The 15829-nt window shown below is 35.6% G+C and overlaps 1 protein-coding gene across 2 annotated transcripts in view; it reads right to left on the reverse strand.

Annotated features, from left to right (window-relative positions):
• LOC139976825 (adhesion G protein-coupled receptor B3-like) overlaps positions 1 to 15829 on the reverse strand; it is an 84635-nt gene that overhangs the window by 13576 nt on the left and 55230 nt on the right. For both annotated transcript variants that reach the window (XM_071985637.1, XM_071985639.1), the window contains exons 6-11: positions 9417 to 9485; positions 8000 to 8123; positions 5626 to 5727; positions 4726 to 4810; positions 3255 to 3428; positions 2542 to 2638 (exon numbers count right to left, since the gene is read on the reverse strand). In XM_071985637.1, the coding sequence (XP_071841738.1) occupies positions 2542 to 2638; positions 3255 to 3428; positions 4726 to 4810; positions 5626 to 5727; positions 8000 to 8123; positions 9417 to 9485 (651 nt within the window). The remainder of the gene's footprint in view (positions 1 to 2541; positions 2639 to 3254; positions 3429 to 4725; positions 4811 to 5625; positions 5728 to 7999; positions 8124 to 9416; positions 9486 to 15829) is intronic.

Genomic DNA, 15829 nt, shown 5'->3' on the forward strand with positions numbered 1-15829 from the left:
TATAACATTTCTATATTTAAAGATTATTCCCCATTTGCAAATAAAAAATTGCAATATCATATTTGGGTGCTGCCATAATTAAAAATCTAAAAGAAAATAAAGAAAAAATGAAAAAAATGAAAACCTTTCTGAAATGTCAAATGGCTTGCCAATGGTACTTTAATATATAATCAGGTTAAAAATGATCAACTCAGTGTTGCAGAAGTCCCCATATATAATGTGAAATCTTATCCACAGAAAAAAGAACCCATTATATATTACTGAAGGTTATTAAAAAAAAAATCTCCTAATATCTTCCATCAAAATGATTAATTACAGATGCAAGGAAAACACGGCGATTGGAAAAGTTTAAAAATCTGTCGAAGATTGTGACGAAGATTGTTGACTCAATTCCCACCTTCTCAGCAAATGAGGGCAAATTCCCAGTTTACAATCCAGAGGTAAATGTGTTCGCTTTTATTTGTGACTGTGGTTAGGTCTTGTTTTATATTGAGACATTTAAACTTTTTGTAAATTGACAGGCGATTCTTGTCATAAAATAGTCAGGCCTCGGGGCAACTCGATTTACGTCAATGGGTAAAAAGCCATATCAATTCCTTTCTTTCTAAAATGCACACTAAACATCCTTCAAAATAGCCCTCTTACTGACCAACGCGTATGACTCATCACCTTGACCGAAAATCCTGTGGCTCTGTGCGGACAAGTTGTTTGGACTATTCCATTCATCAGGGGGGTCTTAAACGGTGTTTCTATAATTATAGGATTGCATTAGATAAATTAATTGGTACTTACTTGCTTCAATATTTATGATGCATATTCCACGGTCATTTTCTTTGAAATAATATTAAGTTCAATAAAATATGACGTTTTGAAAGCGAAACTCGGCTGTGGCGATGTAGGTGAGCACTGTGCATTGCGTAGCTGTACCCTATTGCAGAGTACAGGATACACATATTACGTAACGGCGTGCCCACCGAAGAAAGCGAAACTTGCATTTTTCTTAGAAGACATTCGATTGGATTGTACTTGGTCCGATTGAAGACAGTGACCAATGAAAATGAATTTAACATCAATGTAAAGTTAAGAAAAAATCCTTTCCAAAACCGTTTGAACTAAATTTGTCAATGAATATTCAAGAGGATGGTTACGCAAACAAAGCACGGCTATCAAATGGTGATTTTCTTCAGTATTTACTGTGTGTTTTCAATGAGGGTTTTGAGTTCGATATTTATTAACCTTGCATCGTAAATCACCGAAGTCCGGTGGAATTTTGAACTGTATTGTTAAGAAAATAACAGAACTTTAGAGACAACACATTTCTCTGTTTAGTGCCGTTTGAACTAAGTTTTTTCGGTATTAACTTTTCACGCTATGGCTGTAGGAAAATGGTCTATATGGTAAAGTCATAGGGCTAAAACTGCGGCGGTCGAACTCAGTTCGCGTGCCGCACAAGGAATGGCGCTAAGGAATTGATATGCTGAGCTCATGACAACCCAATGTTTGACAGATTTTGTTTGAAGTATGTTTTTTTTTCTTCTTCTTCTTCAAAATGATCTTTGCTATAGATACAGAGATGAAAAGGCAGAAGGCCGGGTGAAGTTAATAATAATCCCTCTGTATGGCCTAGTGGTGGATAAAGGTAGAGGCATTAAAAATCATTATATATGGCCTAGTAGTGGATAAAGATAGTGGCATTAATAATCCTTCTATATGGCCTAGTAGATAAAGGTAGTGGCATTAATAATCCTTCTGTATGGCCTAATAGTGGATAAAGGTAGTGGCATTAATAATCATTATATATGACCTAGTAGTGGATAAAGGTAGTGGCATTAATAATCATTCTTTATGGCCTAATAGTGGATACAGGTAGTGGCATTAATAATCCTTCTATATGGGCTAGTGGATAAAGGTAGTGGCATTAATAATCCTTCTATATGGGCTAGTAGATAAATGCAGTCGCATAAATATAACAATGAAATGTACTGCAACTGGTAGGGTTTAATCGCTGGCCTGCCGGCCGGCCTGCTTACTAAAAGCAAGACGGGTTTGTCATCAGGAGACACATTCATACAATTTTTCATCGGAAATGGTCTTCCAAACTTTAAAACATACAACATGAGTTAAAATTCTTTGAAAAATTAAGATAAAGCCTTGTATACATGACCTTAATTGTAAGGTACAAGCCATTTGAATTAGCCGGCATGTATGTGCCGCTACGAAAAGTATCTATTGCCTAAGAAATGTTTGTGCATTCATTGCACTCCCACAGGCAAGAATTTCAACACCAATTAATACTGGATTAAAACTTCCCCCACCCCCCCTCCCCACCTCCTTACCCTAAATGAAACTCTTATGGGGTCTCTGTTGTTTAACGTCTTCTTCCTTTCGTTTTAAAACCATAAAGTAAATTTATATCATCTCAGAGTTTTTTTTGCGGCGAAGGGTACAAGCTGAGAGCTGAACGGAATTGAAATCTGAGTAAATCTGTAAACATATTTACCGATACACAATTTCATCGATCGGTTCAATATATAGCCATACCTTGTTGAATACCGCATAAAGTGATATCGCTGTGCAGTTACAATGGACGTTGCCATCCTTCACCTCAACCACAGCACAGTCTGTATTCACCCACAATCTGAGAAAACAGACCAAAAAAAAAAAAAAAGGTTATATAAATATGTAGAGTAATATCTTGAAAAAAATTGTTACTCTATAATGAGTACTCGGCTTTTAACAACCAACATGCATAAGTCAGATATCAATATCAAAACGGGAAAATTTTTGGATTCACTTAAGGAATTCAATATAAAGAATATGAAACATGGTATACAAAGGGTCCTACTTGGTATGGGGTCCTTAATATTTATATATGGGGTCCTTCTTATTCACACGGGGTCCTGCCTATTTACATTGTGTCCTCTCTGTTGAAAAACCTCCCTATATACAGCTGTATATATTAAGTGTCCTTTTCCCTCAGACTTGAAAAAAAAGGCTATTTTTTTTACGATTTTAAACACCGCACACCAGGAATAACTCTGTACCGCCTTAGTAGACATGGCAATTGAATAAAATTTAAAATAGAAACCACTTTATATCTCTGTAGATATAATTTCTTGGTTTTTCGTTATACATGTTTTGGCTTAAATGGCAATGTAAATGTTATACAAGATATGTTTGTTATCTATATTTACATCTTATAAAAAATTCTCCTAATTTAATAATTTTTCTTTACACACTGGGGTTGGACTTACCTATCCGAACTTGAGAAATTCATAAGACCGCAGGTTGTCAAGTTTGACATGGAAGTTCTCAAGATAAGTTGGATTCGATCCGCGTTCCCATCTGTCGCTAATAAGGGCGACTGGATTGGGAATTGGGTAATGCATAACAAGGCACTGGTTATATCATATGGGATATGGCTTATGCTGAAAACAAGAAAAATGTAAAATAAGATTCATGCATGCATGAGTATTATTAAAAATGATCAACGAGGCAATGATGATATCATAAGTGATGACACTGGAGAGTAGCATAATGAGTTTTAGTTATGTACTTAAAAAAGAACTGGAATATTAAAGAATATTTAAATAGCACATTACTTAACAACAAGAGGACGGCTTTAGTACGATCTTCTGATAGCACATGTAATTTTAATATTCACGTAGTAGTAGTAGTAGTAGTAGCAGTAGAAGTAGTAGTAGTAGTAGTAGCAGTAGCAGTAGCAGTAGCAGTAGTAGTAGTAGTAGTAGTAGTAGTAGTAGTAGCAGTATCAGTAGCAGTAGTAGTAGTAGTAGTAGTTGTAGTAGTAGTAGTAGTTGTAGTAGTAGTAGTAGTAGTAGTAGTAGTAGTAGTAGTAGTAGTAGTAGTAGTAGTAGTAGTAGTAGTAGTAGTAGTAGTAGTAGTAGTAGTAGTAGTAGTAGTAGTAGTAGTAGTAGTAGTAGTAGTAGTAGTAGTAGTAGTAGTATTGAAGGTGTTGTCAATATGTACGGTAATGGTTTTCGGGGGAAGGAAATTTTGCAATGTTTTTTTTTACCAAAACAACTGAAAGGATAAAATACCGTAGGATTCGAGCGACAGTCGTTGGTGTTAAAGGGTGAATTGTAAAACAAATTCATTTTCCAATGGTTTTAAACAGTTATATTTAAAAAAGAACTGATTATTTATGTATAATCTTGACAAAAACGGATGGATTTATCTGATAGCTCATGGTCTCACGAGTGTAACATCAACTAGGAACTGGTTTCTATAAAATGACTTTAAAGGACCCGGGCACCAAATTAAGATTGGAGGGGTGGGGTAGTATGGGAGGGGGGGGGTCAGGAGTCAGACCAAACTATGCAGTGCATGGTATTGAATCTGTCGGGCATGGCTGCACCAACTTCTTGTCAAAACTTTGCAATTTTTTACGAAAATAATTGGGGAGGGGTGGGGGTGGCGCTGTAGTATACATCTCTCCCCTTCTCCCTCTCCCCTCCACTCCTCCCCCTCCAATTCTCTCCTGGTGGAGTTTGGCGCTTATCTACGGGGATTCAGATGACATCGAAGGTGATCTGATTATTGGTGTAATTTTCAAGGTACTCAGGTTTCTTTGAATGAAGTTAATTTATCTTACCAAATATTACTTAATGAAGTATAAGAGTCAGTATCATGGTGAAAATGTATTAGTTTATTATAGGGATATTAAAACATTGATTGTACAATATATCAAATATGGAGTCTTACCTGGGTAATACAGCTGAGGATGGCAAGAGGTGCTGAACTGTCTCATCAAATAATAAAACAGCCACACCAATATTTTTATTTACATCTGAAAAAACATATAAATAAATATATATATATAAACAAATAAATAAATAAATATAGATGCTCCCAGCATGAATCTGTTAAAGCTACTAAAATTGAAAAAAAAAAGTTACAAATATTTTTCTTTCTTTATGATGTCGTAATAACTGGTCATAGTTCACATGTGCATTTAATTTTCGGTATATGTAGAACATTAGAGCTGACAGTAATCGGGTGTTAATAAGCCTCTTTAAAAAATTGCAAACATTTTAAATTTGAAATGAAATTATATAATTTCACTGTAAATATCTTTAAGCTACCACAGTGATACATACTACTGAATCATTTCTTGATGTAGAAAGAAAAAGGGTGATTGGTAATTTGCATCTTAAGTTAAATAAAAAAAAACAGTTTTGGTTCTAAGTGTCTACCTCAATAAACTAAAATTGAAACCATTTTCCAGTTTAGTTTCTAATTGCAGTTAAAAATAAATGTTATGGTACCATGTCAAAGGTAAAATACTGAGGGGGCTGCAGCGTCACTGCAGGCTGGCTTCGTAGGACAAAATGTGTTCCACACTATTGTGTTCCACAATTCTATTGTTCACAGTCCTATTGCTCACATTCCTATTGTCACAGTCCTATTGTCACAGTTCTATTGTCCAGTTCTATTGTGTTCCACTCTTAAGGTCTAGGGGTCTGCTGAGATAAGTTGTATTGTTTGATATTTATTGATCATAGCTGAAAACGGGGTCGATTTTACAGCTTCGCTGCGGCTTTCTTTACGACGCGGTGCCTAATTCTTGTAAAGACTGTTTTTTTCTCCAAAATCTAATCTTACCACTCTTCTTATAACTGCTAATGGGTATTTTGGCGATGTCTTCACCCAAGCTGATGTTAAAATCGACAGCATCTCGTTTAGGTTTTACCTCATATCTGGCCTCTGTAAGCATAATAAAATAATAATGACAATAATAACAATGTATTACGTAATGATGAGAAATTTGGTATAAGACGTTCAAAACTGTTACAGGTTATAGTAATACGAAAGAAGAATAAAAAAAATGTTTGTCCACTTTGACGAAATAATGGATATCTTCAGCATTTAAGTTGAGGGCGCTGTCTCATCGGTCCTAACGGTGACGTAGGATAGGCTCTCGGTCCTAATGTGTGTAATCTATCCAGTTCACAGGTCTCAAAGGAGTGTGTACTAAGCGCTGTAATATATATCTCAAACCATGTGCTAGTTGTGAAATATGATTAACCATAATCCACCACAACAGCCTCATTCCCTCCCACTCCCCTCCCACCCCACCCACCCCACCGCTCCATATTAAAATTGGTAACTAAGACCGTTAAGTAAGACATGTATAGTGAACATTCCACACATATTGTAAGCTAGGTTCTTTACTGAGATCTAAATGAAGCCAGTGAACTGTTATTTGTGAAAGAAAATGTTCTGTCCAGTTGGCCATAACAGAGGGATATAGGTTACATCGTATATTACGATTGTGGGTTTTCTTGTTGGGAGGGGGGCGGGGGGTGATTTTTTAATCTGTTCTTAATATATGAGGACAATACTGGCAATGTTAAAGGTTGGTGTATGTTTGTCAATTTGCAATTATAATCAAAGTGTATGGAAGATAGCATTGCTGGCTATCTGGACACTGAAATAATATATTTCAAAACTAGATTATTACTTTTTTTTCGTAAAAGAGAGGAAAAAAGAGGATAATAAAAAAAAAAAATCAGTTATCATCAGAATATTGTTATCTAAGGAATGCAAATCAATAACCCAATTCTCCTCCAGACGTCACTTTATTCAATAAAGCAACTTTATTTTTTATTATAATATTCCAAAGAGACCGCCAATCCACGTTGGCTGGTATATTATACATATATATGACCACATGAAAGCAATTCTTGTATCCTCCTGCCATGAAGGCAATTAATTAGGTCAATAATTAATGCAAGCAGGAACCCTGTAAAAAAACTCCAGGACAATTCACACTACACGTTTGACGACAAACAGGAGATGTATTTCGTAGAGGCGCCTCTTTGAAATTAGACCTTATTGCCTATTACCTTTCGTGCAGCTGTGTTCCTGTGTGGATAATAATTGTTGAAAAAAATATAATGCGTTTTCCTTTTGTAATGTTTCCCTCATGATACGTTGATGAAACAGTTTTAAAGGTAACTATAAACGGGAAAATGTCAAAAACGTTCTAGGAAAACAAGAGGGTAAATATAATTTCTAAGACATTTCTGTGTCTGACATTATTTTCTGCCATTTTGTGATAAAAACCACTACCAAAGAAACAAAAAACCGATTTTGGTTTCCTGAAAGTGCTGCAACTTCTGGGGATTTCATCCCTTGGACGTATCCCTGGCTAATAGCAGTCGACTCATAATCAGATATTCCCTCACCCCTATAACTCTAGAAACTCTGCCATCTATCACCCCCCCCCCCCCACACACAGACCTAGCTCCCCACAAGCCAGTCACCTGAAATCCCACCAAAGGCCCTCCTTCTTTTAATACCATTGACAATGTCCGCAACACCATACGAAATACATCTAAGTGGAATATTGTGGGTACAATTTCGTAATATCTCAATCAGAGATGCAGGGGGGGGGGGGAGGAGGGGTAGGGAGGAGGTACATGCTTAATGAATTTCACTTGCGTACTATTATGAAAAAGAGTGTGGGTGACCAAACGTACAAAGTACTCTGGCTATAGTGGTATCACAAAAGTATTAGTATCTGTTAACTAATTAAAAATTACAATCTGCCTGTTGCCTGGCGTAACAAGGCAAAAATATACATTATACGCATTGGTCAATCCGTTATAACACACACACACATATATGTCAATTATTCATAAAATAGTTAGAACTATGGATACAACAATTTTATGATATATAAATGTCAGAAACGATTCCCATGTGGTACCCTCACACCTTGGAAGAAATAAATGAAAAAAATGTAAAAATGAAAAAAAGTGAAAACATGAAAACATGAAAAAATGAAAACATGAAAAAGTGAAAACATGAAAAAATGAACACATGAAAAAATGAACACATGAAAAAATGAACACATGAAAAAATGAACACATGAAAAAATGAACACATGATCATATAAAGAATTGAAAAAATGAAAAAATGAAAAAAAAATGAAAAAAGAAAAGAAAAGAAAAAAAATATATACAAATCTCACCAATGGATGGAACGGAAAAGGTGACCATATCTGGACTACTGACAGTCGATAAATAGGACAAGACGTCGGAACCGAAATCCTGAATGGTTTTGATGTACATTAAAAAAACATCGTTCCTGTGAAACTAGATACGGAAAATTAAAGAATAAAAATTTCTCCATTTACCTGTGTTTACTCTTAACGTGAAAAAAAACTTTCGAATGACCTCAAAAATTGCCAGATATTCTGATACAAATGGCCACTGCTCTGAAACGTACAATTTACATTTTGACGTTGATACCTACGCAGTTTCTTAAAGGAGTAATGTCGTGATATCAATGCTTCGTATATACTTGTTTTTTAATGTGCCTCTAATTGAGCATTGCAGGCTTGTATTAATGAATTCTGTACCATCAAGCTATATTTACTCTTAACTTTACAGTATAACGCTCGTTTATTCAAAATCATCAACCTTTTTTTCTTTTTCACTTCACTTCACTTTTTTCTGGGGCATCTTTTTTTAAGTTCTCTAGAAGTGATTTATCGCAAAAACCTATCATGTTTTTTTTTAACTTCACACCTTTATTATTATTGTTAATTTTTTTATGTTATATATATATATATATATATATATATATATATATTTATATATATATATATATATATATATATATATATATATATATATATATATATATATATATATATATATATATATATATATATATATATATAAATATATATATATATATCGTCTTTACTTGTTCACTTTGTTGTAGGCAAATCACACTGACTATAGCTCTGAAGCGATTGTCTTGATGTGTTCCGTAACCTTGACTACACATCAATTACTTAGAGCCATGGTAATAATAACACTACCTCCTCCCGCTAATCTTATAAGTATACATATCATCTGCATTTACTATTATTGGATGATGTCATTTGGATCAACAAGTTTCTTCTTAACTGACTAAGAATATAAAGAAAAAACCAACAGGTGAAATTGGAAAACTAAAAGTGGATTTATATTACTGATGAGCAGTGAATCGGCAACAGAAGGTAATCTTGAGAGTTTTTATTTTTTATTTTGAACTTTCTTTTACCAGTTGCTTTCTGTTGTGCTATTAACATAGCAAAATGAAGAGATGGATGATACGTATAAACATTGCATACACACAAATGTGTATGGAAACACTCATATATAGTATATATATATAGTATATATATAGTATATATATAGCCTATATATAGATATAGATATATATATATCTATATATATATACTATATATATATTATATATAATATATATATATATAGTATATATATATATATTTATTTATTTATATGTATATATATATATATATATATATATATATATATATATATATAAATAATGAGTACACAATATATATTTGCATACACTAACTGTGTCCTTACCTTGTGAATGTTACTCCATTCTGTCTCTAGTTGTAACTGCATGGTGTTGCTGACAACAGTTAAAATATTCTGAAAATAGAATGTAAAAAATAAAGAAAGCAAATTTAAAAGAGAGTTAGGCTCGACCAAAAATGACAAAAATATGAATAATAGTTACATAGCGTCTATATATGTAAACTGGAATTCTTTCATACATTGATCATCAATCTTACTTGCTACCCCTCCATGAATTAAAAGAGAAAAAGGGAACTGCAGCAAAAACGTTAGCTCACATCAAGCTATAATCGTTCTACATATGCGTGTTAAAAGCAATACAAGCCGGGCGTAAAACTGTCACACCCATCTCCCAACACCTAAATCCACCATTTTGTAATCCCATCGGATGGAAGAGAGTACACATCACCTTAACACGTGGCTACTATCTTTAATCAATGACTTATGTTAACTTACACTTAAAGACAACAAAAATAGCTCACATCAAGCCTAATCTTTCTATATATGCGTGTTAGGAGCATTACAAAGCCGGGCGTGAAGCTGTCACACCCCATTCCCAACACCTAAGTCCACCATTTTGAAATCTCATCGGATGGAAAAGAGTACAGGTAACCTTAGCACGTGGATACTTTCTCCAATGAATGACTTATGCTAACTTATACTTACACTTACACAGACAGTATAGTCACACAGTGCAGTCACACAGTGCAGTCACACAGTGCAGTCACACAGTGCAGTCACACAGTGCAGTCACACAGTGCAGTCACACAGTAGGGTACGAAATTTCAAAACCACCGAAGAACGGAACGAAATCATATATATCCCAACTTGCAAACCAGTACATGTAAAACTGGCCGTCTGCGCCGAACCAATTTTGAACAATTTCAAGATAATTACTAATGGGATGTTGAAGCCAGCTACCTATCAATTGGTTGTAGGAGTATTCTAAATGCTACACTATACCTTCAGGGCTTAAGTTATTTTCCACATACTTTTGTTTTCAATCCCTCTGTCAGTACATCTCGTTTTACCAATAATACCCCCCCCCCCGCCCACCCGCCAACATCCCTCCCCCGGTAAAGTATTTCAAGATCTCTGTATATGTTTGATTACAATATAGAAACCGCTATAATGTTCAGCTATAGTTAATATAATTCGTCGCTTCCGCTAATCTTCAAAATGCACAACTTGCCATTTGCCCCAAAACTCTGCGTATATTCCTCAAAGCCAGAGTTCATCGCCACTGCAAGTTTTAACCACATATATAAAACTGCATTCATATATGTATATATATATCTGATAAAATAAGAGGTAAACATAAAGATGGCTGGATATATTCATCTTCTTTTACCTTCTTCCTCTGCCTCTCACAGAGCGATAAAAATAGTAATAAATTAAACTCCCGAGTCACTCTCGTAAAAAGGATTACAGTTATTAAGTCTTTGGATCCCTTTGACGATATTTAAAATGTTTCATGAATATTCATGCCGCACTTAAAAGACTCGGGTTGTCTTCGATCAAAAGGATCTTTATGAGCAATTCTGCCTACGGCGATGATTATCTTATCTTGTTTTCTTCAATTTAAAAATTCCCACACGGTTTGCGAAACCGTCGGTGAGACAAGATGCAACCTCTTTTGATGCCCGGGCAAAATCCAAACCGTTGGGAAACATGGAGAGAAAGAACCTCACCGATTTATAAAAAAAAGAAGAAGTAAAAATTCAATTTTCGCGAAAGGAATATAGATACGGCTTACAACACCCACGTCAAAGCAGTTTTCAATATTACACGATGACTCTGGAAGCAGGTCAGTACACTATTTCGTCAAAACACTGTAAATAGAAGCTTTCCTCGATAGATCCCCCCCGAGTATCTTTGCCTATTGCGGCGGCAAAGAAGAAAAAAAAACTACCATGGACCGCCAAGGGGGCAATCGTTTGAACTTATCGATAACACAGACGAGAAGGTGGTAGGCAGAAGAAGAAGGATATTTTGGGATAAGAGCAAGGAAAGAGCCTTTTATTTCTTATCCAAAGAATGATATGAAAAGGAGAAAAGATTTCAAAGAAGAAAAAAAGGGATGAAAAAATAAGACTTTGAATGTCAAGAAAATACGTTTCAATCCTAAATTTAATTATTTTTGCCAGGCAGCTGGCATAAGGTATAGGTTTCATAATAAAAAAATTCCTCCTCCACTCATAACTTATGGAAGCAAGAAAAAACACATTTATTACAGAACGGCTGAATTTGAGGATGCATAGAGGATAACGAGAAAGTGTGCAGGTTTGAGATGGAACACAGGGTGTGGCTCTTATTATCCAATACACTTTCAGACTCAAATAATATCTAGATAAAGATTTACACTCGGTGAATGAAAATAACGGGAGTGGGTGAAATCTTTGTCTGATTTTTGTCGCCGATAGCATGACCATGACGTCGCTAAGAGATGCATTCATTCATGCAGTAGAATAAATGTAGATCAAGGTGGCAACATTGAGTATACGTAAGTAAAGTACGTTAGCTGTGTATTTCATTCCGAAGATATCCACAGTTTTCATAATACAAAAATGTTTTCCAACATTGTGAAAAAGGATTATTTCAAAAAGAAAGACAAATGAGCTAGAATTACTGTAAATTGGGTTGTCACCCTATGTATGTGAAAATGTAAACATCCATTAGGAATGAACTTATTCACAAACACACATATATACGGTAAATGCTAAGCATTGTAAAATAACTGCTCCCCAGGTTTATCACTATTATTGTTGTTGTTGTTTCTGTTATTCTCGTTATCATTAATCCCATTGACATGGTAATGCATGTTGTCTTTTTGTTGTCACTCTCATTGTCTTTCTCGTTGTCACTCTCATTGTCTTTTCTCGTTGTCACGCTCATTGTCTTTTTCGTTGTCACTCTCATTGTCTTTTCTCGTTGTCACTCTCATTGTCTTTTCTCGTTGTCACTCTCATTGTCTTTTCTCGTTGTCACTCTCATTGTCTTTTTCGTTGTCACTCTCATTGTCTTTTCTCGTTGTTACTCTCATTGTCTTTTTCGTTGTCACTCTCATTGTCTTTTCTCGTTGTCACTCTCATTGTCTTTTTCGTTGTCACTCTCATTGTCTTTCTCGTTGTCACTCTCATTGTCTTTCTCGTTGTCACTCTCATTGTCTTTTTCGTTGTCACTCTCATTGTCTTTTTCGTTGTCACTCTCATTGTCTTTTTCGTTGTCACGCTCATTGTCTTTCTCGTTGTCACTCTCATTGTCTTTTCTCGTTGTCACTCTGATTGTCTTTTTCGTTGTCACTCTCATTGTCTTTCTCGTTGTCACTCTCATTGTCTTTTTCGTTGTCACTCTCATTGTCTTTTTCGTTGTCACTCTCATTGTCTTTTTCGTTGTCACTCTCATTGTCTTTCTCGTTGTCACTCTCATTGTCTTTTTCGTTGTCACTCTCATTGTCTTTTCTCGTTGTCACTCTCATTGTCTTTTTCGTTGTCACTCTCATTGTCTTTTCTCGTTGTCACTCTCATTGTCTTTTCTCGTTGTCACTCTCATTGTCTTTTTCGTTGTCACTCTCATTGTCTTTTCTCGTTGTCACTCTCATTGTCTTTTTCGTTGTCACTTTCATTGTCTTTTTCGTTGTCACTCTCATTGTCTTTTTCGTTGTCACTCTCATTGTCTTTCTCGTTGTCACTCTCATTGTCTTTTTTGTTGTCACTCTCATTGTCTTTTTCGTTGTCACTCTCATTGTCTTTCTCGTTGTCACTCTCATTGTCTTTCTCGTTGTCACTCTCACGGTCATTCTCATTATCATTCTCATTATCATTCTTATTATCATTCTCTTTGTCACTCTCATTGTCATTCCTGTGTTCATTCTAGTTGTTGTTGTTGTTGTAGTTATCGTTATTATAATTATAACTTGATAAACAATAAAACTGAACAATGAAAGTATTAACCAAGTGTCCTTGTTGTTTGTATTACCTACGATATCACAAAACCAGATAAACATGTCCTCTTTACCTAACCAGTCTCTCTCCTTTCCCATCCTCTGTTCTCCCCACCCCACCCCTCCCCCACTCCGTACCCCCGATGTTTGCTACTCCCTCATGCATCTAAACACCCATGGGATTAACTTGAATAACAATGATTGATTCTACCTTAACTTTTCAGCCTCTCATGCGACTTGTCAAATAAACTGTGCATGACTTGACTCAAATGTGATCCGATTTAATATTAAAGTGAAAGAGAGCGATAGTTTTAAAAGGTCACCAATAATCATTAGCTCATAGTTTTTTACATGAAAGAAGACAGTTGATCACTTTCTATTACGTGTAAATGTTTGAGGGCCATGCCTGCCTGCCATTTCGATCCTAGCAGGATCTTCATCGGAGGCTTAAAACTGACATCACGAAAATAAGTAAAACTAAGAAGACAGCTAAGAGACACAGATGGATAGAGAATTGAATTGGACAAAAATGAGGATAAATATAGAGCAATAATTAGACCCGACTTATGGAGGAGTAAGATGGATGGGGAAGATAGCTAATAAAAGGACTAAGGGCTGTGGAGATTAACTCCGAGGAGTGTAATCATGAGTCGATGAGAGGTAATATTCATTGCCACGAAAAATTTAGACTTTGCACGGAGCAGACTTATATGGAGTCGATCAACTCACAACGATAATGGCAGGAGCTGGGAATGTATGGTGGTTGAAGCATACTTCATCCACCCCTCCCCCACCCACTCACGTCATCTTTAGAACGCTTGGTTGAAGTAGAAAGATGCTAAAATGAGGAGTTACTGCCTCCAAACTGCTTAATTAAAAATCTTTCTGCATTTAGGAGTATGTCGAGGATACATTACAAGCATTGAAACTTAAAGTCACAGAAAAAAGTGTGCAATCTATACCGTGTACGGTGTACAGAGTGTGTGATACCATAAGTAATATCTGTAGTAGGTATAATCCAGGTTTTGTCCCTTTTCATTATTATTTATTCCACTCATATCATCATGGTGAAATGGTTGCCACAAATCAATTTTATTGTAATCTGCTCCTAACTCATCAATAAGCCTTAAAATTCCGACCAATTCAGAGATTTCACAGTATCTTTGAATTCAGAAGAGGCTGTATCTGATTAACGGGAATAGCTAGAGACTATATTAATATTACATTCAAACATTTCTTGTTTCTTGGACTATAAAATATTATGACTAACTTCCTCACCCCTTGATCACATATCTTTCAAAATCACTGCTTTAGTTTACAATGTTCCATAATTTCATGCATTTGCATGGTATATACACACACACGCACACACACATATATATATGTATATACATATATATTTCTCAATTTACTTCTCAGATTACAATGTTAAATCTTCTCATGCATCTGCATAACACATTCATCGATTTACTGTTTTAGCTTAAAATGTTCCATCTTTTCATGTATCTGCTTGGCATATATATATTCCTCAATTTACTGCCTTGTTTACAATGTTCCATCATTTCATGCATTTGCATGACATATATATATTCCTCAATTTACTGTTTTAGTTTTAGTTTACAATGTTCCATACAAATATTCCATCTTCTCATGCATCTGCCTTGGCATATATTCCTCAGTTTACTCAATAGTCACCCACCGATGGGTAATCATTGAGCCAGAACAGACATCCATCATTAGCATAATTAAAATCGCATCCGTGACACGACGAGAGGAGGGAATCAAAAATTCATCAGCCTTGCGACAGTCGGCTATACGTATTTACAGGTCTAAAATAATTACCATGCATCCCTACAGGAACAGAGATGCCACTTATCATTATTAAGAGCTGGCTAGATCATCTGTAATACGTTCTTTTGATGTAGTTTAAGGGACCAAAATGCATTCACAGGGATCTTATTCGGTCCGTGTAACATTATTTTATGTGGCCACCCAGAGGGGGGGGGGGGGGGGGGTAGGGAGCTTCCAAAAAGTGGGGTGGGCAAGCATCAGAGGGGCAGTTCCTCATTCCACAACCACCACTTGTTATGCTATAAACCGATAAACTTAAATATATATGATGTGTTAGTACGCTATCAGTACTATTATGGTGCACGTGACTCTATTAAAATTAACAAAGGCTGAAAATATCCAAAAGACAGTTCTTCATCAAAGGGGCTCATTTTATTTGCCTGTAGGGCACATTTGCTATTTTGGAAAAAAAAAGTGGGGTCACGTGCCCCAGTGCCCCCGCCCCCCCCCCCCGTGGCCATCCCTGTCGCCATCTCTGTGGCAGAAGATGTACCACATGTAGAGGACAATGTAAACAATTTTTACTGTTTAAATTTCACCCTCCCTTTCTCCAGAAAAGGGGATTACAGTAGCAAGTCTGTGATATAGTCATGAAAGTTATTCATTAAAAACATTACTTTCCGAT

This window comes from Apostichopus japonicus, chromosome 12 (assembly GCF_037975245.1).
Source record: "Apostichopus japonicus isolate 1M-3 chromosome 12, ASM3797524v1, whole genome shotgun sequence".
In the NCBI taxonomy this organism is placed as follows: Eukaryota; Metazoa; Echinodermata; class Holothuroidea; order Aspidochirotida; family Stichopodidae; genus Apostichopus; species Apostichopus japonicus.